Below are 23,342 nucleotides of genomic sequence, written 5' to 3'. Positions count from 1 at the left end.
TCAGGTAAGGACACTATAATTAACAACAGTTGGTGAAATGTGTTCTCAACTTATAAGCAGTCAGATGGACCCTGGGAAGTCAGTGCACATGTGTGGAGGGCCTTGCCTCTGGGGTTCGTGGAGCTTCTGATGTCCAAGAGCTTTTCCTTTGTGTGTGGAGCTGGGAGAAGGAATACGCTATTTTTAGAGCCTTGTGCTAAAAGGCTTATTATGGCATTTGTTTTTCTTTTTCTTAGTATTCAGAAATTGTGTTTGCCTAAATTTAGGCTAACCGTGAAATGAGTGCATTTGAAAGATTTGTTGCACATCAGTATGGAAAATATTGTTATCAGATGCACTTACAATGAAGAGGAAATGTTTCTGAACCTGCCCCAAATTATATAGTCTAGGTTTAGTTTATTCCCATCCCTTAGAATTCTCCCTTAAATGGGCTCAGAGAACCTAGAAATGACTGACAGTGAAAGGAAGAACCAGAGTTGTAAAAATTTGTTCTCAGATTTTTGTTTTGGTACACAAATAAGACCTTGGGAAAGAAGTCTCTTAACAATACAGTAGTCAAAGATGCTATCTTTTTTCTTTCTTGCTTCTAAGATACCCCATGGTCTTCAAATGATGGACCAAGAATAATTTAGAAGTCTTGGTTTCACGTTGCCAGAGACAATGGAAACTTCTCCTACCCAACTTTGCAGCAACTTGCAACATGGTTGACCACTCCCTCTTTCTAAACCCACTTTCTTCTCTTGGTTTCTGTGTCACACTCTCCTTGATCTCCTTCTCCCTCACTGCTGGTCCTCCCCCACCTCTCCTGCTGGCTGTTTAACATCTTCCCTTAGATGACTCATGGCTTCGAAAGACCAGTTAAGGTGTCCAACATCTACAGCCAGTAAAGAGCAGAGTGGGGATTGAAACAATCCTCTTTTCCTTACACCACCTCCCTGCCTCCAAAGAACTTGATATAGCATTTAGTTGCATTAAAAAAAAAAATACTCCAGGTATCTTGAACTGTGGAAGGACATGAAGGTCGGGTTGAAAAAAGTATCCTTGGGCAAAGTATCTTTGTCTTTTTACACATGAGAGTGTGTGTCTGATTATTTCAGTCAATACAGGGAAACAGGAAAACTCAATATTGTGTTGATGATAGCCATTGGAGGGGTATTGATAAAGTGAGAAGAGAAAAATTAAAATTATGTTTGTCTCTGACTTGCTAATTTCGGTAATTTATAAGAACTGTTTTCCATTTGTGCCTCCCATATATCCAGTGTTGAATCATGGCTCTCATCAAATGTGTCTTAAATTGACCTGGTTGTAAGTTTCATTTGGTTAAAACAGTTCCTTGTGTTTTCCGAAGTTTCTCAGCCTTCCCTGGCTGGGGAGCCTGTAATATGGCTGCAGGCTCCCGAGGCATAGTTTCAAAATGCTAGGGTCACATTACTGGCTCCATGCCTTTTCCCATTTGTTAATTATTAAAATGCCTTTCCCGTAGATGAGACCCCAGTGGCTCTCTCCAGACTTTCCCTCACCTCTCCCTCCACCAGGGCTGGGCAGACCGTTTGCCATTCAAAGCCTGATGTTACTGCTGTTCTACTCTGCCCTGCCTGGCTGCCACCACTTCGCTCTCTCGTATTCGTTCCCCCAATCCCCCCACTCTTGTCCAGTGCAGCGGCCATGACTCTTGACAAGGAAGATGCCAGGGGGCTTCTGAAAGGCTCCCGTGCCTTTGGTCTCTAGGGTATAGCTGCATCAGCATCTTCCCTCTAAGTGCTTTCAGTTAGTGTATCATGACAGGCCGGCGGGATGGAAGAGCTACGGTGGCGGGGTCAGAAGAAATCTCTGTTGGTTTTTATAGTTTGTGATTTATTATCACTTCCCCCTTTTTCTGGATTCATTGTTAAAGTCAAGCTCGTGCTGAGAAAAACGTTAAAATATATCACGCTGAGTAGGCGCTGACAAGCCCGGAGCCTGACGTGGCTCTTTCTAGCTGCTGCCTCCACAGTTGATACAATTCTAGAGACATGCAGACTCTTTTCCCATCTTCCTCATGAATCCCTCACCACCCTGGCTCCAAAGACATCCCATAATAATAATAGGGAAAACCCCCCAAGTATGTAACTCTATCTACAGCCAAAATGAAATGTGCATGCCACAAGTTCTGTGAGTTTGCATGATGCCTAAGCACTGTGTATTCCATTTAACCAGTGAGACTTGTTTCCATTAAAAGCCTATATGTAAACCTTCTCTAGTATTCATGAAGTTTTCACCTTTAAAGTTTTTTTCAAAATTTTTATTTCTAGTCCTTGAAGAACATAGCAATCTTTCCCACCCACATGTGGGAACGTGTCCATTCTCAGCCGCACAAGCCTGCCTCATGGAAGAGCTCCAGCCCAGAGCTTCACTGCTGGGCCTGAACACTCCCCAGAATTCTTCTTCAGTCTCCACTGGCCCTGCAGGCATAAATAAATCCCTTCACTCCTCCTTGGGCAGCTCCCTTCTCCTTGCCTATGGTATTTATTCCAGACCTTCCCCATGCTCTCTTCCTTCTCTTGCCTCCTGTCCCACAGGGAAAACGGAGGCCACCAGCCTATTCTCCCTTTGATTCTGTAAGCACATCAGCATCCACGTCTACCCTGACCTCTCAGATGCCAGAGTGCCAACTTGTCAGTCTCAGTACAGCTAAAGACAATTTTCTGGTTCCAGAAACAGAACTAGAATTGAATGTACCTTGATGCAGATCATAGAGCTACACATATAAGTGAGTTTTGGAACCCTCTGCCCACGAGGGAGAAGGGAAGGAGGATCTGTACACCAAGGGAGAATGAAGCTCTCATGACTTTGGACATGAACTGGGGTCACAAGTCTAGGGAAACTTTTTCCTCAGGGCAATGTGCCCTTATGATCATCGGATTCTGTAAACATATTTCAGTTCTTACCTTATTGGGTTCCTCTGCTTCCTTTTGTACTGTTAATAACTCTTCCCTTCTGGAAATTTCTATCACCTGCCTTTCATGGCTCCCCCTCTTCTGGTTTTCTTTGGCCCCCTCTGCCTTCCCTCCTCTATCTCCTTCACGGTCTTCTCTTCATCTTCCATCCCTCAGAGCTGGTCTTCCCCAGGGGGCCCCCCTCTTGGCTGCTCATCCGCCTGGAGTGGTCTCATCTAAACACCCTCTCTTAGGTGGGGTGACCCAAAAGCAGATGAAATTCGTGTGAAAGAGATTTGTTAGGAAGAATTCCCAGGAGGGGAAAATGGAAGGGAGAATGGAGGGCCAGGCCGGGGTGCCATGTTATCAAGTCAGGTTACACAGGATTGCTCTGGAAGCCGTGTGGGTCAGCTTCAGAGTGGTCCTCATCAGGGGCAAGGGGCCCAGAGTGTAAATATCTCTGCACCTGTCATCATTGCTTAGAGAGTACATTCCAGGTGCTTCTGGTTCTTGTGTTCATAGGCAAAACAGGCTCAGGCAACCTGAGGGTCACATCCAAAAAAGAGTCACAGGGAACATGCCAAGAGCTGACGTGCACACAAATGATAAATGTGTCCCAGGGGGTATGTGTAGGGCATGGGCACTGCTGGCCACAACTCCTCTCTGTGCTGGAGGCTCCCAAGTCTCCAGGCCAGCCTAGCTGTCTCTTCAAGATCAGATGTGAGCGCTGAGCTGTCCATTTGACATCATCTCTTCCTGGTTGCCCTACATCTCACAGTGGTAATGCCCTCTCCCACTCCCACCTGCTCACCTCCGATAGCACTGAACTCATCCCTGGTAGCACAAGTTCACACACTCATCCAAGGTAGAAACCTGGGAAACTTGTCCAATTCCTCCCTCTCCCTGGGAGGGTTTAAGCCTTCACTATGAACTTACCTCATAAGTCTTTCTCAATTCAACCCTTCTCCACCCCTAATACCACTGTCTTTCTCTGTTTAAGAGCTTAATGGCTTGCTTGCACCAATCTAATATCCTCTGACTTGTTTTTTCTACCCGTAGTCTAGCCCCATCAAATCCATCTTCCTCACTGCCCCTGAGGAGCTCTACTTAAAACCCATTATGGTTCCGCCACCTCCTTGCTTAAAACTCTTCAAAAGTTTCCCCTTGTCTCCGGGAAAAACTTCCACAGCAGGCAAAGCCCGGCACACCATCACTCCCATTTTTCTGGTCTCTTCTCTTACCATTCTTGGCTTCACTCTCTAGCCACCCCAAATAGTTCATAGAACCCTACTGTATTAGTTTGCCAGGGCTGCCGTAACAAAATTCTACAGACTGGTATGTGGCTTAAACAGCAGAAATTAATTTTCTGGCAGTTATAGAGGCTAGAAGTCCAAGATCAAGGTATCGGCAGGTTTGGTTTCTTCTGAGGTGTTTCTCCTGGGCTTGCAGATGGCTGCCTTCTCTTTGGGTCCTCACTTGGTCTTTTCTCTGTCTGTCTGCACTCCTGCTGTCTCTTTGTATGTCCTAATCTCTCCTTATAAAGACACCAACCAGATTGGATAAAGGTCCAACCTAATGGCTTCATTTTAGCTTAACTCCTTCTTAAAGGCCTTATCTCCAAATGCAGTCACATCCTGAGGTACTGGGGGTTAGGGCTTCAACATAAAAATTTTGGAGAGATGTAATTCAGCCCATAACATCTACTGTCTGCCTGTTCTTTCTTATCTCCTTGCCTTTTTTTTCATATTGTCTCTATTTAGAATATCCTTCCTTTGTTGCGTGACTCCAGATCATTCTGACTCAGCACAGGTATCACTGCCTTCCAGAAGTCTCAGGCCCTACCCTGACAGGATAAGCTGGTGACCCTCCTCTCTACCCACTAAATGCTCTGCTTGTATCTCCACCCATGACCTTACTACATTATTTTATAATTATATTTAGAATGAGCCATGTTAAATTGCCAATATTTGACTATTTTAAACCTATAAAAACAGCGTTTTCACATTGCCCAGCTTGATACATCTCTCTTCTGACCCATCAACCTTTTGAACCTAGGGACTATATCTTCTTTGCTTCTGTATACCACAGTGCTTGGCACTGAGTGGGTGCTTGATAAATATTGAAGAAGTGAATGCTGTAGACAACATGATCTCTGTCCCTGAGTTTCTTTATTATTATTATTATTTTTTTATTAGTTTCTGCTTTATAACAAAGTGAATCAGTCATACATATACATCTGTTCCCACATCCCTTCCCTCTTGCGTCTCCCTCCCTCCCACCCTCCCTATCCCACCCCTCCAGGCGGTCACAAAGCACCGAGCTGATCTACAGTACCAAACATAAGGTAGATAGATAGTGGGAAGCTGTCCCTGAGTTTCTTTGTATATTATTCAGAGAGTTGAAATATTGATCACAAGACAATAAATAGACAAATTCTAGGCTGCACCCTCAGAATTCAAAGAGCTGAGAGTTGAATATTGGTAAGCTTAGTTAGAAAGGGCCATTGGGAAGATGTGAGGCTTGAGCTGGGATGGTGAAAAAGAATTTCACCGAGGCTGGTAAAGCAGTGAAGGGAGGGGAACTCAATGAGCAAAGCCTGGCAGGCATAAACAGTGAATTGACTGTGGAAATGTCCATTAAGTGAGAATGGGTTTACTGAAGAGGAGAGCCATTAAGGACCTATGAGACTGAAGATGGACCAGGCTAAGTAATGGAGTTCCTTAGATGCCAAATTCAAGAGTTTGCGTGTGACCATCCAGGCGGTGGGGAGCTATTTTCAGTTCCAAGAATGATGTAATGCAAACGGAGTTCTGGGAAGATTACCCAGCCTTTGGGATAACACATGATCAGATAGACAAAGTGGAGAGGCCAGATAGAATTAGATGGCTGTTTCAGGAACCCAGACCTGAGATGAGAAGAACTTGGAATCCTCTTCTTGGATGGCCTAATAAGGCTTTGAATGAGTTGCTTTGGAGTTATTCAAAACTGATTGAAACGTCAATACAGCTTCAAGAAGTCTTCTAATAATATGATGTAAGGCTATCCCTGATTGCAGATAAGGATCGACCCAATAAAGGAACTGGTTGAATGTGTGAGCTTTGTGAAGTTCGTTACGACTTTGAACAGAGTGAAGGGCAACAGTCCCAGTGCCTTCTTGGCCAAGACCTGGTCTATTCTGCCTCATTTTAGAGAAACATCAACTGAGGATGCAGAGCTGAACTCTCTCCAGGGCTTGTCAGTGTTCAGTTCTCAACGCAGGAAAAGTAGTACAGGGTTAAGCAAGCCTGGAAGACAAACTGCCTGGATTTGAGTTCAGTGCTGACTCCACTGCTTGCTATGTGACTTTGAGAGTTACACGACCACACTGAGCTTTAGACTCCTCGCTGTAGAGTGGAATGGGAATAATAACACAACCGTTTCCACTTTATAGGTGAGTGTGAGGAATAAATGCCATGAGTACGTGCAAATCATTTAGAACACATGTGTTAGGTTGAATCACAGGAAATTGCCATGCTGATGGATCTAAAATAACTGATTATTGGCAATTTCCTGTGGTTCAACCTATAGTAAATACTCAGCACATGTTAGATACAGTCATCTAGACCCTCTGGTACCTGATAAAAGTTTGCCCAACAAGTGACAGAGGCACAAGGACACAGCCCCCACAGGCAGCCTCACTCTCCCTCCTGGTTCATTCTGGTTTCTGTCTCTTCTTTCACTGCTGCCACCCTCCGGATGGCAACCACAGAGGCATCCTGCTCGTCTCTCTTTAACAACCTGAGCCTGGAAACACCTGCTTTTCCTCCTCACAAACTTACAATTGGCTGGAATGTTCAAAAAGTTAATTTTGCTAAGAAGTTAAGAGAATATTTTTTAAAAAGTACAAGAGAATGCCTGGTTACAAATGAAGAGGATAGGATTAAAAGCAAACCATCCCCCCTCCCCCAAAAATCTGAATGTTAAACAAAGATGCTCAAATGAATAGCTTGAGGGAAGAATTAACTTGGCAATGCTTTTAAGATGAATGGGATCCTCATACCTTCCTGGAACCTACTTCTGGTCTAATCTCTACGTAAGGGCCACCCTGGTGTCCCCTCTGGCTCCGCTTCCCTGGCCCCTATACAGAATCTGACTACCGCCCTGAGAAGAAAAACGTTCTTGCCTCTGTGGCCTTCAAGAGTTCTAACCTGAGCTCGGACCACTGGCACTGGCCTGTGAGGTTCCTAAATCTCTACCTCCGTATCCTGGAACTTCTGCCCTCCACCCTCCATCACTCAAGCTCAGGGTCCCCTCCACCCCATTCTCCCTGTCCATTCTTTTCTGCTGTTTGTTTGTTTGTTTGGCTTTTTAAATTTGAACCACACATGCTAGGCTGTGTAGACTGTTTCTACCCTTTTGTGACTGGAGGCTTCTGTACCTGTGCCAGCATTTTCTGAAAAACTTGAGGGCTCTCAGCCAGCCAGAAACAGACTCTGTCCTTTCCTGTCTTAAAGGCCAGCTCCACCCCCTTGAGCTGCCCACTCAGTTCCTGTTTCCTGTTGGAGGGACACTCTCAGCTCTCACTTCTTTTACCCAGCAAAGATGACAGACATGTCCTGAATAGTTGAACTCAAATAACCCTTCCTTCTTCGTTCTTCTAGACCATTCTCTGGTTACTCATCACTCAGGTATTTCTAAGGGAGGGGTAGAATTCTCTTTTATAGGCCCCTAATAACATACTTACTGTACATGGTGTTTCATTTTTGCAATAACACTTGGTAGAGTTTTTTTAATATAGAAAAACATAAAGAAGGAATAAAGTTGCTCATAATCACTATTTAGTTAACCATTTTTTTTAAAAATACAAGTATATCACAGGAAATTTCAGTTTAGAAAAATATAAAATTCCATCCCCACCGCCGTAGTCCTCGCCCTAAGGTAATCACTGCTAGCATTTTCTTGTGAATCCTTCAGAAAATAAATTTTATAAGTACATGTGCATAATTTTTCTGTATTGCTGCCCTGTGGGGCACTGATTCATTATAACAGTATTTGCCCATGAAATATTTTCTTAAAAAATAATTCATCTCCATAAACCAACCTATAATAGTTCACTCCTATTTTGCTCATCCTTGGAGGATATCTCATGCCCTCAGCCAATCCTAGCACTATGTATATTACATTCTTGGCTAATGAGTGTTAGTTTCCCATTCAGAAAAACTCTCAACCAGTGAGTACTTTCTCATGTAATCCTAAATTGACTCTGTTCTACAAATTATTTGCTTACTCCCTGTGGGTCTCCCCCATGCTCCCCAAAACTATTGTGTTTTTGCCAATAGTTTTTTTTTTTTTTTTTTTGCTGTACGCGGGCCTCTCACTGCTGTGGCCTCTCCCATTGCGGAGCACAGGCTCTGGACGCGCAGGCTCAGCGGCCGTAGCCCACGGGCCCAGCCGCTCCGTGGCATGCAGGATCTTCCTGGACCAGGGCACGAACCCGTGTCTCCTGCATCGGCAGGTGGACTCTCAACCACTGCGCCACCAGGGAAGCCCTTGCCAATAGTTTTGACCAAGATCAGCTGACAAAAACTGTGCAACTATTTGACTGAACCTGCTTCAAAGACACATAATGTCTTTAATATGTAGTAAGAAAAACTTCTTGCTACATATTAAAATCCAGTTTTATAGGGACTCCTTCCCCTTTCAAGTCAGTGGTTGAGGAGAGAAGGGATAAAAAAGAGGGATTGTATTTCTGTTAAACATTGTACTGGAAGGTCTAGCCAAAGCAATTAGGCAAGAAAGTGAAATAAAAGACATCCACGTTGGAAAGGAAGCAGTAAAACTATCTTTTTGCAGATGACATAATCTTATATATAGAAAATCCAAAGGAAGGAATCCTCCCCTAAACACTGTTAAAACTAATAAACAAGTTCAGTAAGATTGCAAGATACAAGAGCAATATACAAAAGACAGTTGTGCTTCTTTTTTCTTAATTGAATATTGTGTTAGTTTCAGGTGTACAGCAAAGAGAGTCGGTTATACATACATATATATATATATATATATATATAAAAGAATATAGATGTATACATATATATATATATATGTATACATCTATATTCTTTTTTTTCTATTCTCTTCCATTTTGGTTAATTACAAGATATTGAATATAGTTCCCTGTGCTATACAATAAATCCTGTTGTTTATCTATTTTATATATGGTAGTGTGTATCTGTTAATCCTGAATTCTCAATTTATCCCTCTCCCCAACTTCCCCTTTGGTAACCATAAGTTTGTTTTCTATGTCTGTGAGTCTCTTTCTGTTTTGTAAATAAGTTCATTTGTACTATTTTTTAGATTCCACATATAAGTGATATCATATGATGTTTGTCTTTATCTGACTTACTTCACTTAGTATGATAATCTCTAGGTCCATCCATGTTGCTGCAAATGGCATTATTTCATTCTTTTTTATGGCTGAGTAATGTTCCATTGTGTATACCACACCTTCTGTATTCATCAAGACAGTTGTGTTTCTATACACTAGCTATAAATAATCTGAAAAGGCGATTAAAAATTCATTTATAATAACATCAAAAATGATAAAATACTTAGGAATAAGTTTAACAAAAGAAGTGCAAAATGTTTATTGGAAACTACAAAACACTGTTGAAAGAAATTAAAGAAGAACTAAATAATTGGAAAAGCATCTTGTGTTCACGAATTGGAAGACTTAGGGTCGTTAAGATGCAATCCTCCCTACACTGATCTACAGATCCAGTATAATCCCTGGTAAAATTTCAGTGGCCTTTTTTTTTTTTTGCAAAAATGGACAAGCTGATCCTAAGATTCACATGGAAATTCAAGGGACCCAGAATAGTCAAAACAATCTTGAAGAAGAAGAACAAAGGTGGAGTACTCGTACTTCTCAGTTTGAATACTTACTACAAAGCTACAGTACTCAGGACAGCATGGTACTGGCATAGGACAGACATATAGATCAATGGAATAAAACTGAGAGTCTAAAAACAACCCCTTTCATTTATGGTCAGTTGGTTTTTGACAAGGGTGCCAGAACTATTCAGTGGGGGAAAGAATATTCTTTTCTACAAATGTTCATGGGACAACTGGATATCCACATGCAGAAGAATGAAGTTAGACCCTCTGCTTCATACCACATACAAAAATTGACTCAACATAGATCAAAGACCTAAATGTAAGAGCTAAAACTATAAAAGTATTAGGAAAAAAGCCATAGGTATAAGTCTTCATGAACTTGGTTTAGGTAACAGTTTCTTAGATATGACACCTAAAAAGGGTCAAAAATCAAAGAGGGAAAAATATCAATAAATTGAACTTTATCAAAATGTCAAACTTTTGTGCTTCAAAGGACTCTATCAAGAAAGTGAAAAGACAACACAGAGTGGGAGAAAATATTTGCAAATCATATATCTGAGGGACTTGTATCCAGGATATATAAAGAACACTTACAACTCAACAATGAAAAGACAAATAACCCAATTTAAAAATGGTTAAAGGATCTAAATAGACATTTCTCCACAGAAGATAAACAAATGGCCAATAAGTATATAAAATGCTTGACATTATTAGCCATCAGAGAAATGCAAATCAAAGCCTCATTGAAATACCACTTCATACCTACTAGAATAGCTATAATGAAAAAGACAGATAAGAACAAATGTTAGTGAGGATTTGGAGAAATTAGAACCTTTATACACTGTTGCAGGAATGTAAAATGGTGCAGCTCCTTTGGAAAGCAGTCCAGCAGACCCTCAGAAGGTTAAACGTAGAGTGACCATACAAACCAGCAATTCCACTTCTAGGTATGTATGAGACCTGGAAACATAAGTCCATACAAAAACATGTACATGAATGTTCATAGAAGCATTATTCTTAATAGCCAAAAAGTGGAAACAACCCACATCCAGTAATGGATGAATTGGTAAATATGATGTGTTATATTCATACAATGGAATATTAATCAGCCATAAGAAGGAATTGAACTACTGATATGTGCTACAAAAACGGATGAATCTTGAAAACACTTTGCTATCTGAAAGAAGCGAGACACAAAAGGCAACATGTTGTATGATTCCATTTATCTGAAACATCCAGAATAGGCAAATCTATAGAGAAAACAAGTAGGTTAATGGTTACCAGGGGCTGGGGGAGGAGGAGAAAATGGAAAGTGACTGCTTATAGGGTTTCTTTTGGGGGTGATGAAAATGTTATGGAATTAGGTACTGGTGATGGTTACACAACCTTGTGAATATACTAAAAACCACCTAATTTTACATGTTTAAAAAGGTGAATTTTATGATATGTAAGTTATATCTCAATTGTTTAAAAAAGAGAGGGATTGATGGAAATCATTGGAGGTTTTATAACATCACTGTAGCCTTAGCAGGGTTGACCAGCAATTGTCCAAGGAGAGATGGAGGAAGAAAGTATGGCAGCAGGCAACTGCTGTCCTCAGGGCATTGGATGAGACTTAAGGAGCCATTTCCAGTGCTGGATGCCAGGAAGACGTCTCCATAGTGTCTGTGGTATAACAACCCCTCACAGAGATGATTCACTTCCAAGAAAGCATCCCTCAAGTACAAGTGTATATGCACCAGTGTGTGTGTTAGTTTCTTCCACCCCCTGTAATCTTGACTATTGTTCTGTTACCGATGCATGCAGGTCCTTTTTTTTAACTGCTCCAGAATATTCCAGGGTATGAACACTCCATGACTGACTAACCATTTGTTAACCATTGGACATGTTGGTAATTTCTAGTTTTTTTCTTTTACAAACCATACTGTGTTGAAGAGTTAATGTATGAATGTTAAATGTAAAACCTAAATATAGTACACAGTTGCCCACAAGACTGAGAACAGAGCTGCTCTCCCAACTATTCGTCCTGTTTTACATCCTGGTGTGTGTTGGGCTTCAGACTCACGCAGGCCCTCCACCCGCTGCCACCTCTAAGTCCCCAGCACTGTACCATCCTCCACCGAGGAGGGAAAAGTCCTTCTCCAGCTCCCACAGACCATCTGCTCCTCTTTGAGTCATAAGATGAGACGATCCTTCCCATTATCTCAGCACACAGCACCACACATGCTGTTAGTGTTCAAAACGTGCTTCTAGGGCTTCCCCGGTGTTGCAGTGGTTGAGAGTCTGCCTGCCGATGCAGGGGACATGGGTTCGTGCCCCGGTCCAGGAAGATTCCACATGCTGCGGAGCGGCTGAGCCCGTGAGCCATGGCTGCTGAGCCTGCGCGTCTGGAGCCTGTGGTCCGCAACGGGAGAGGCCACAACAGTGAGAGGCCCACGTACAGCAAAAAAAAAAAACAACAAACAAACAAAAAAAAAAAACCGTGAGTCTAGTCTCCCCTTGTAAAATGAAGTCAGCATTTGTCTCATTTGCCTCTTTCCAAGATAAAGTCATGGAGGTTTTTTTGACACATTACAAGAAAAGTTTTCCATTTTTACCCTTTCTACTTTGGCTTCCTGTAACTTTCAGGTTCTGTATATTCCTGTGTTCTGAATGTATGGAGCAGACTGACAGCCTGTGCTTCATTATGATCACCTTAGCGCTTTTTAACCTGGCTTATGAGGGTACTAGTTCAGGTATATTGCATATGCACCTCTCAAACACAACACTGTAAAAAAGATAATGAGAGCCTTGTATTGCTTGGATTCTATACTCTTTAGCTAAGTCTATCCCTGAATATATGTGGATGAATAAAATTCAGTTATGGTGGTTCCTCTAATTCATTTAGTTTTTTTTTTTTTTAATGAAAATCACCCTTGGTGGATTTAGCAAACTTATTGATTCCACCGCAGTGGATGAATGATGTTTTACTTCTAAACGCTGCAGCTTAAATATACTTTGGGCTCTCATCTCATACAATCATAGAATATTAGGGTCAGAAAGGGCCTTAAAAGTGATTTTGCCTAGCCTTCCATATCCCTGACAGACAGCCACCTAGCTTCTACCAGAGTATTCCCAGCATCCAGATCTCACTGCTTCAGCAAGCAGCAGCTTCCCCATGGGAACGGCTTATCTTAGAATGGGCTTCCTTGGATTGGGCTGGAACCTGCCTCCCTATAAAGTCTGCCCTGTCCTCTTAAGCCCTTACCTCCAGAGTTGCACAGGATTCGCCTTGTTCTCACACAAACAGTCCACATGTCTGAAGACCGTTGTCTTTCCTTTTCTAGTCACTAGGTCACAGGGTTGGGAGAATGATTCCCTTCTTGGGCTTGGTTCCTTGTTGTTCTCTTTGTTGACAATGGCCTTCTCCAGATGTGACACCTGAACTGAATATAGCACTCTGTTTGAGGTTACACCTGTGAAGAGTGTAACTATTATTGCTTCCCTTGATCTGGATAATCCAGAAAAGAAAGGACAAGCATTAATAGGATTGGTTGAAAGCACTCACATATACACCATATTTCATTTTTAAACCTAGTATCATACACCTTCTCAGGGCAGTCTTAGCATTTCAACTCCCATGCATTTTTTTCTCCTTAGTTACATTCATTGAGTGCTTCTGATGCGCCAAACATTATTCTAAGCACTCTATGTACATGTATCTCATTTAATCCTCAAAATGGCCCTATGAGATAGGTACTAGTACCGTCTTCCTCCGCATTTCATAGATGAGGAAACAGATGCGTATAGCAATTGACCACCTTTCTACCGCTAGGGAGTGGCAGAGCCAGGGTGCAAGCAGAGGCAAGTCTGGCTCCAGAGCCCAGCTTCCATGATGTCTGTCCCCGTTCCCTACATCTCATTGCTGCTGTTGATCCACCTACTATTGTGTTTATTGTTTTGGAAGCCACATCAGTCACCTCTTGTTACATGTTGAGTTTACAGACAATTTAATGTACTAAATCTTTTTCATAGGTAAATACTAAATTTTAAAAACCTCTTTGGGCCTCCCTGGTGGCGCAGTGGTTGAGAGTCCGCCTGCCGATGCAGGGGATACGGGTTCGTGCCCCGATCTGGGAGGATCCCATATGCCGCGGAGCGGCTGGGCCCGTGAGCCATGGCCGCTGGGCCTGCGCGTCCGGAGCCTGTGCTCCGCAACGGGAGAGGCCACGACAGTGAGAGGCCCGCATACCGCAAAAAAGAAAAAAAAAAAACAAAAAAAAAAAACCTCTTTGTCCTTACTAACTATTGTTTTTATTAATTTTGGATCCTCATTCCAGCCTGTGGTTGCTCTTCTTGACTGTAGATGCTGTCAGTCAACCAGCTAGACTTCCAGACTCGACTTATTTGCAAATTTGTTAAGCCAATAAGACATCATTCCTTGGGCACAGCCCTAAGGACTCCCTCCTGGTTATACCAAGTAATTAATCAACAGCCTTGGGGTTCTGTTTTTGAACCTTCTATAAAGCCATGAAACAGCCACCATATGCTAACCACCACATCCATTCTGCCAGCTGCCAGAAGTCAGGATGCCTGATACCCACAGTGAATTTCTGGAAGCGGCCCTCAAGATCCCATGCAGCTTCCTTGCAGTCCATCATTTTCTAAGTGCTCACAAACTATCTGTTCAATACCTAGTCAAAAATTTTGCCTCCCCTCCTCTTATTCCCTCTTCCTTTGCAATCAGAATGACATTTGTCTATCTCCATCGGCCCCCTTCCCATCGTCTCCATGATTTGATGCCTCCAGAGGCCTGTGATTGCAGATGGAAGTTTTCCAAGCTGTGGCATGTCCCTCACCTGGGCCTGGAGTCAGAACTCCTTTAAAGGATGAAGGAGCCCTCTCCACCAGTACCAAGGATCAATTCCCAAGTATGAAACATCAGTTCCCACATAACAGTGCTTGTTCTACCATGTATAGTTTGAAAATTATTCTCCTTGGAAAGTTGAAGCAAAGTGGGAGTCAAGTAGTTCTATTCGTTCTGTCACCTCTTAACACCTGGTCTTCTTTAGGCTCCAAACATCACTTCAAAAGCCCTTTTTGTTGTCCTAGGCACTCTCCCTTAGCACCAGCTCATTCTGAATTTCTGCCTTCCTGGCAATGATTTTACTGCTTCCCATCTCTTGTAGTGAGCTTTCTCCAGCATCCCCCCTTTCCTCTTTTGTGCATGTTCTCTGACAACCCACCTTATCAGAAACCTCCAGGGCACTCCTTGCTCTCTGTTTTCTTCTTCGTCTCCTTTGAAAGCATGTGCAAATTACCTCTTGGTGTGTTGAATATGATGATATACTGCTCAGACTATTGTATTAGTCTGTTCCATGTTTTTTTCTTTTGGGGGGATTTCATTTCTTAGAAAGGAATTTCTGATTTATGGCCATTCAAAACCTGAGGACTATTTTGGGTTTTTTTATTAATGCTCATTACTTCCTGCTTTTCTAAGTTTCACCATTCATTTCCCTGCCCTGCTTAGCAAAATTTGAGGACTTTTTTGTGTTTTCCGCAGTTCTAACTACAGAGTCTTTTCATGTCACCCTCGTCAGCAGCTGACTTCTCCTTTCACCATCAGGGGACAGAATATACCTTCTTCACTTTCCTGTGGCTCCTTGGAGAGATGTCTCTTTCTGTCTTAAATCATTTTATCAATTGCCTTTTTCAGCACTGGAGTGATATCTTGCTGTGTTTGCTATAGGATAATGGTTCCCGATGGGAAAAACCTTCATGCTGGGTAGCTGTTAAATCCATTGTGAAAAGCACACAGATAATCAAACTTGCCAAACACCAGTAGCTTTGACACGATACAGCTTCATCAGTTAAAGGTGTGCACAGCCTTTTGTCCAGTTCTCTTTGGTAGCACTGTCCAAAGGCAAGGCAGTGGCGAGTGTTCATTATACACACTTTATAGATGGAAAAATTGTTGCGAAAACAAATGGAGGACATAAAATGCCTGTACTTTCAATCATTCTGCCTCCATTTTTCACCCAAAATTTTAGTTATCTTTTCACAGAGTGGTATAGACTGAGGGGGGTGTGTGTCAGGAATACACCCATACCTAGCTTTCTAGAATTTTAAGCAACACCTGAAATTTGTTGTTTCTTTTTATTTGTTTTCTGATGATGATGCAACAAGGAGCAGGCTTACAGACCAGCCCCTGAAAGGTTTATGCTCAAAATCGGGGGTCTCGCAAAGGGAAGGTGTACGGCCACATTTATGTGCCTAGTCTTTTTAAAAAATACTTTTTATTTTGGAATAATGTTAGACTCACAAGTAGTTGCTAAAATAATAGAGTTCCTGTGTACCCTTCCCCTTGCTTCCCCCAACGATAACATCGTACACATGTAACTATAGGGTGATGTTTTTCTAACATCTTTGCCTGTCGGAGGAAGGCTTAGCTGGCACTCCCTGACCCCAATCAGTATTCATTATGATGAGATTAGCATCATTTATATTGTGCTTACAAAATGCCAACAGGCACTCTGGCTAAGCACTTTTAGACACTGCAACAGCCTAATGAGGTGCCACGGTCACTATCATTGTCCCCTTTTTACAGATGAAAACTGGCCTTTATGGGTTGCCTGACTCACTCAAGATTACGTGGCACTTAAGTGGCAGAGTCAAGATTCTTAACCCAATCAGTGTGTTATGCTGCTTCCCCAGGAGATCTCACTTGTGCATTTGGAGCTCAGAGGTCTCCAGGGATCTCCACAAAGGTAGTATTTAACTTCCTCTGTTACTTTGGGGTGAGTGACGCCCTGCTCCCGGACCCTCAAACCTTGCGGGGCAGCTGCCACTGATAGAGCAGGGATGTGAGAATGCTGATGAATCCCTTTCTGTCTCATTTCTGGGATGCTTCGTCCCTGGCTCAAGCACTACAGTGGCAAGTTTATAGATGAAGCTATCTCGTGGCTCTCACTTTTACTGCCAAGGAGTACAAGACAGAGAATGCTGGCAGACGGCCTGTCTGGGCTGTGGCAGAGCAGTAGGTGTTCAGACCTCGGCTGACATGCCTGAGCACCTTTCAGAGGCGTTTTCTCAGATCCCACCCTTGGCGATAGTCCTGCAGAATCGGTTCTTTCTTCAGGAGGTTTGATTCCAAGTCAAATCATGTGGATCAAGTATCACTGCCATCTGACAGCTTTTTAAATGTCCATATTGCTTCTGTGAGTGCAGGGGAAAAGGAAGGAGGTGGGCGGGGAAAGGTCATGCTAATCTCGGTTGTTACATTTGGTGCCAGGTACAACAGAAACCAAGGGCATTTAAGCCCAAACGACCTTGGTAACTTGATCTCTCACATTCCATGTATTCCAGCCAAGGAAATAAACACTGGTGTAAAAAGTTGAAGAGATACTTAACACTTTTACGTTACAAAGTGCTTTTATGTTACCTGAGCCTCATCACACTCTTTACAGGTGAGGAAATTGAGCGTAAGGGAGAGTCAACATGTTGTCTGAGGTTCTCCACTTAGTTTTTGGCAAAACCGAGATGGGGGGGCCTGGATCTTGGGGAAGCCCCAGAATGCAGCAAGGATTTTGGTGCTCCATGGACCCGGGTTCTAGCCTCAATTCTGCCACTAACTAGCTCTGTGGTCGTCTCCAGGCCTCACTTTCCTCCCCTTTTAAATGGGCATCATCACAGTACCTGCCCCACAGGTTCTTGTGACGGTAGAAGGACATGCTACATAAAAAGCTTGGCAGAGTACCTGGCACAGGGAGGTAACAGGAACGGTAGCCATTAGTATTGGTTCAATTCTCCATCCATTAGTAATGAATCTGGCTTCAACTAATAGAATAGTAAGGCAACGTTGACTTAAACAAATAGGGGTTACTTTTCTCATACAGTGAGTGTGAAGGCAGGCAGTCTTGGGCTGGCCAGCATCTGAATGGTACTATCAAAGACTGTTTACCTTCTTTCATTCCATCCGGGTCTCCATAGCATGTTGATTTGCTGCCTCATGATTGCAAAGTGGCTGCTGCAGCTCCATCCACCATGTTTAGGGTAAAGAGGAATAGTACTAGTCATATTTCCCCTTTTGTAAAGAAAGCAAAAGCTTTCCCAGAACCCCACTCCCAACTACAGCAGACATCTGTTTTTGTCTCATTGGCCTGGACTACGTCTTCTGACTCTCTGTAGCCTCAAGGACACCTGGAAAGTGAGTGTTTACCTTTTTAGACTTAATTGTACAAGTGGCAAGAAAGAAGGTGGATGAGAATGGGAGTAGACTGAGCCAATTGTATCTGCCACAGTTCTTCCCGCCTCTAACAATGTCCTTAAAAAGTTTTTAATTTAATTGGTCCTCAGGTGTAGAGAGCTTAGTTAACCCTAGTCATGTGTTCATGGCACATGAACAGCAAAGCCCCTTTTCTAGACTGATTCCATTTTATTCTCACAAAATGTGTACTGTTTCATGTGCATCTATTTTTTCTTAACTTTTTTTTTTTTAAGATGTTGGGGGTAGGAGTTTATTAATTAATTAATTTATTTTTGCTGTGTTGGGTCTTGGTTTCTGTGCGAGGGCTTTCTCTAGTTGTGGCAAGTGGGGGCCACTCTTCATCGCGGTGCACGGGCCTCTCACTATCGTGGTCTCTCTTGTTGCGGAGCACAGGCTCCAGATGCACAGGCTCAGTAGTTGTGGCTCACGGGCCCAGTCGCTCGGCGGCACGTTGGATCCTCCCAGACCAGGGCTCGAACCCGTGTCCCCTGCACTAGCAGGCAGACTCTCAACCACTGTGCCACCAGGGAAGCCCTACTTTTTCTTAACTTTTTAATGGAAATATATATACACTATAGTGCGCAGATATTTCTAGATGGCTCAATAGATTTCTACTATTTATCCTCATGAAAGCACCACTCAGATTAACATAGAGTTAATCCCACCATCCCAGAAACTTTCCTCTTTTTTCCCCACTCTGTTAATACTCTCTCCCAAAGGTAACCATTATTCTGATCTGTATCCTCATAGATCTGTTTTGCGTGTTCTTTGACGTCATTTAATTGGAGTCATACATTTGTATGTAGTCTTTTTGGGTGTGAGTTCTTTCATTCACCTGTGAGAGTCATCTGTTATTGTAGGTAGTGGTAGTTCATTTGTTTCCTGCTTTCTCTCTGTGCTTTGTCTCCCTGCACAGACATGCAGTAAGTGGTATTATGAGAACCAGAATAGCACTGAAATGGAAGTCACCCTTTTTCCACTTGCGGAGTATCTTTTCTTCATAAAAACCGCCCCCTTTGATTTCTCACGAAGCTCGCCTGGGCACTGCCCTCTCCCATACCATGTCTACTTTAAAAGGAATCTCTTGGGGACTTGTACATTTGCCTTGGATGCTGTCAGCATAAAAGAATTTTCTTGAACACTTGGAGAGGGTGGAAGAGGAGAGTAAGAGAGAGATACTTTCTGGAAGGACATTTTTAGTCAGAGGAAAAAAGCACCAACTAAAGTCGTCATCTGAAACTTGAGCCTGGAAGCCAGCCTTTGGAGCAGAGATTTAGGTTGGTCTTCTGTGTTCCTCCCCTTCTAACAGTCTCCATTCAGAGCTCAAGGGCAAAAGAAACTCACAGCAACTCTGTCTGTCTTGGGGCTGGGAAAACTGGTTTGAATTCAGGTTGACACTGAGAAGTCTTCCTTCCCTCAAGGTGTCTGGCAGGCTTTCCTATCAAAACCAGCATGGCTTTCTTTATAAAAACATTCAACTCCAGGACAAACTTGAGAGCAGGAATAAAGCTGATGCTTTTCAATGGAGTCTTAAATCAAGATGAAAGGGACTAACTAGTTATTCCTGCAAGTATGGTCACGTCCGTAAGTCAGGGATCAACTAGAAAAATTCAAACTATGCAGTTAGCTCTAGTGGCTGGTCATCATCGTCTCTCCTTTAGGTATCTGCTGGTTCTGAGCCTGTGTCTGCTGAGATAATGTACTAGAATATTCAGCAGAGACTTAATCAGGGGTTCTTTGCTTGGCAGCTAGAGCACACTGCAAAGGGACTGATTTGGCAAGCTGGGTCATCCTCAGGCACTGCCGTTCAGGTCCAGCACCCTTCCATGTTTGTGTCTGCGGGCATATAGGATTAAGGGGATGAACCATTGAAATCTATTGCCTCTAACATCAGATGACCAACCTTGAATTTAGCAATATTTACTGCTAACTTTAGAAAATCTTATTAAGTTTATTGAGTAATTTCTGTATCCCCAGCCCTCGCTAAGGGCTTTGCATATATTATTTCAGTTATTCCCCAGGTGACCTGGGGAGAGAGGTAAGGTTATCCCCATTTTTGCAAGTGAGTAAATTGAGGATTAGAGAATTTAAGTAAACTGCTACTGAGTAACAGGTAGTAAGGAGTAGGATTGAGAGTCAACACTAGGTCTCTCTGATTCCAAATGCTGTGTACTTTGTTACACTAACTACCTTTTAAAAATAACCCCTTGGGCCTCCCTGGTGGCGCAGTGGTTAAGAGTCCGCCTGCCGATGCAGGGGATACGGGTTCGTGCCCCGGTCTGGGAGGATCCCATATGCCGCGGAGCGGCTGGGCCCGTGAGCCATGGCCGCTGGGCCTGCGCATCCGGAGCCTGTGCTCCGCAGCGGGAGAGGCCACAACAGTGAGAGGCCCACATACCGCAAAAAGAAAAATAAAAAAAAATAAAAAATAAAAAATAAAAATAACCCCTTGCTATATATACAATGAAATACTACTCAGCCATAAAAAAGAGTGAAATAATGCCATTTCCAACAGCATGGATGGATCTAGAGATTACCATACTAAGTGAAGTAAGTCAGAAAGACAAATACCATATGATATCACTTATATGCAGAATCTAAAATATGACACAAGTGAACTTGTCTACGAGACAGAAACAGACTCACAGATGTAGAGAACAGACTTGTGGTTGCCAAGGGGGAGGGGGGTGGGGGACAAATGGATTGGGAGTTTGGGGTTAGCAAATGCAAACTATTATATATAGAATGGATAAACAACAAGGTCCTACTGTATAGCATTGGGGACTATATTCAATATACTGTAATAAACCATAGTGGAAAAGAATATGAAAAAGAATGTATATATGTCTATAACTGAATCACTTTCTGTACAGCAGAAATTAGCACAACATTGTAAATCAACTATGCCTCAGATAAGTTTAAAAACAGCAGCAACAAAAAATAAATATATAAATAAAAATGGGGACTTCCCTGGTGGTCCAGTGGTTAAGACTTCATCTTCCAGTGTAGGGGGTATGGGTTCAATCCCTGGTTGGGGAGCTAAGATCCCCACATGCCTAGCGGCCAAAAAAACCAAAACATAGGGGCTTCCCTGGTGGCGCAGTGGTTGAGAGTCCGCCTGCCGATGCAGGGGACACGGGTTCATGCCCGGTCTGGGAAGATCCCACATGCTGCGGAGCGGCTGGGCCCGTGAGCCATGGCCGCTGAGCCTGCGCGTCCGGAGCCTGTGCTCCGCAATGGGAGAGGCCACAACAGTGAGAGGCCCGCGTACCACAAAAACAAAACAAAACAAACAAACAAAAAAAACATAAAACAGAAGCAATATTGTAACAAATTCAATAAAGACTTCAAAAATGGTCCACATCAAAAAAATCTTTAAATATATATATATATATAAATAAAAATAAAAACAACGCCTTGCCTTTCTGATGTGCCAGCCCTTTTGTCAGCCCTTGCCTTCCCCTCACCCCAGCACATGCTCTTCAATGTTTGTCTAATAAGTGACTGGTTTTCGAACAGCTAAAAACTATAAATACCTTGTCACTTACTTTGAATTTAGTTAGTTGTTGAATTGTCACTGTAACACAATTATATTTTATTAAGGGAATTTTAAAAAATATTTAAAACCACAGAGCATAATGGAAACCACTGATAGATAATAAGGAGACATCATTGGTTTCAATCCTTGATGTCGCCATGAATCAAAACAAGCTGTGAGACCTTGGATACAGATTTAATTTCTGTGTGCCTGTTTCCCTCATTTGTGAAATGAGGAGGTTCAAGTATGTGATTACTAATGTCTCTACCTGTTCTAAAAACATGGGCCTCTGTGACTTTTCTTGTTTTGTTTTTGTGGCTCTAAAATGGCTTTAGAGTATGAATATTTCTTAAAGGAGCCTTAATTACTAAATGCAAATCAAGAGAAGCAGATAACATTGGGGCTTTCAGAATTTTTTGGAAAAGATGTAAGTTCTTTACTCTTCCAAGTAAAGTTACATTTTCCATTGCATTTCCCAGTCCAACATTCCCACCAAAAGAAAAGTGTATAGTTTCTTAAATAATTCATGTTGGAGCTGAGATTTCTTGAGGGTCTGGCAAGATTTAATCTTGGATAAGATGATGTAGAATACTGCCAGTAGCCAACCTCAGGTTGCCAACCCAGATATAAATCCCTCCCTGTTCAGTATATGCATTTATAACGTAAACCGTTTTAAATTATACCTGGTACTATTGAATAGAATTAAGACGCTGTTGGGCAACTCTGAAAATAAGAAATAAGGTGATATTATGGTCTAATTAGTTAAGAATATGCTATACTTAAAGAAAATTTTACTGCATCATTTTAGACCCAATAAAGAGAAAACTGGCCATGTGAGTGACTCAGGATCTTCTGTCATCAAACACGGGCTCAATCCGGAGAAGGTCTTCATGCAGGTTCATTATTTAAAGGTAAGCATATCTGAGTGGCAGAAGCCAGTTATTATGGTGCAGCACTTTTTAGATCTTACATATAAACAGTGAAGGTTAGTAACGTGGTTGGGGCAAAACAAAAAAATCATCAACATTGTAATGACATTTGACTGAGCAGATTCTGATTATCCAATAGTTAAAGCATTTCATACCCAAATAATGAGGCACGAATCAAAGGAAGCTGAACTGTTCCCTTCCCTGTACCTCCCTTCTCCCTGCTTCATGTCAGCTTTGAAGAGCAGAATCTTAAAATCGCTGTCAGGTTCCACGTAGAAGATAGGAGTGATTTAAAAAAGTATTCTAAGTTGTAAAGGCCTTTCCTGATAGCCGAGGGAGAGAAGAGCTGGGCCCCTCTTCCCTTTTGGTCCATGATGGACATCCAGGCTTCATGTAAGCCAAGGATAAACAAGATGGTGATACCATTAGTAGATCAGTTGAAAGCAGAGTAGTTGATCCTTAAGTACCAGACTCGACCTTCCTGGTAAGAATATAAAGGGCTGCCTGGGACAGGTCAGGCCAAAGTTTCTAGATGAGCATAAGGTGCTGGTGGGTAGGTTAGAGTTGACTTTGTAAGCATTTTTCTGATGAACACATGATAAGTATCTTTTTTTCTTCTTCCTTTCTTTTAGGGCTATTTCCTTCTCCGGTTCCTTGCCAGAAGACTTGGAGATGACACCTATTTTTCATTTTTAAGAAAGTTTGTGCACACATTTCATGGGCAGCTGATTCTTTCCCAGGTAATTTATAAGTCCTTGTGAGTCCATGATATACAATTGGAGGAGGTGTAGCTTCTGGCGACTAGATGATGTGAATATTAAAAAGTAGGGAAAAGATTTTTG

General features: G+C 42.4%; 1 protein-coding gene across 9 annotated transcripts in view; it reads left to right on the top strand.

The window, feature by feature from the left end:
* Window positions 1-23,342, top strand: part of AOPEP (aminopeptidase O (putative)) — a 382,430-nt gene that overhangs the window by 233,164 nt on the left and 125,924 nt on the right. For all 9 annotated transcript variants that reach the window (XR_009532789.1, XR_009532790.1, XM_060101598.1 and 6 more), the window contains 2 exons: window positions 22,380-22,482; window positions 23,133-23,240. Coding sequence is in view for 7 of the 9 variants with exons in the window: in XM_060101598.1 (XP_059957581.1) it covers window positions 22,380-22,482; window positions 23,133-23,240 (211 nt within the window). In the remaining 2 variants the exon portion in view is untranslated. The remainder of the gene's footprint in view (window positions 1-22,379; window positions 22,483-23,132; window positions 23,241-23,342) is intronic.

This window comes from Mesoplodon densirostris, chromosome 6, assembly GCF_025265405.1.
Source record: "Mesoplodon densirostris isolate mMesDen1 chromosome 6, mMesDen1 primary haplotype, whole genome shotgun sequence".
Lineage (NCBI taxonomy): Eukaryota > Metazoa > Chordata > Mammalia > Artiodactyla > Ziphiidae > Mesoplodon > Mesoplodon densirostris.
The sequence above is the reverse complement of the archived record's forward strand: the minus strand, read 5'-3'. Positions and strand labels throughout refer to the sequence as shown.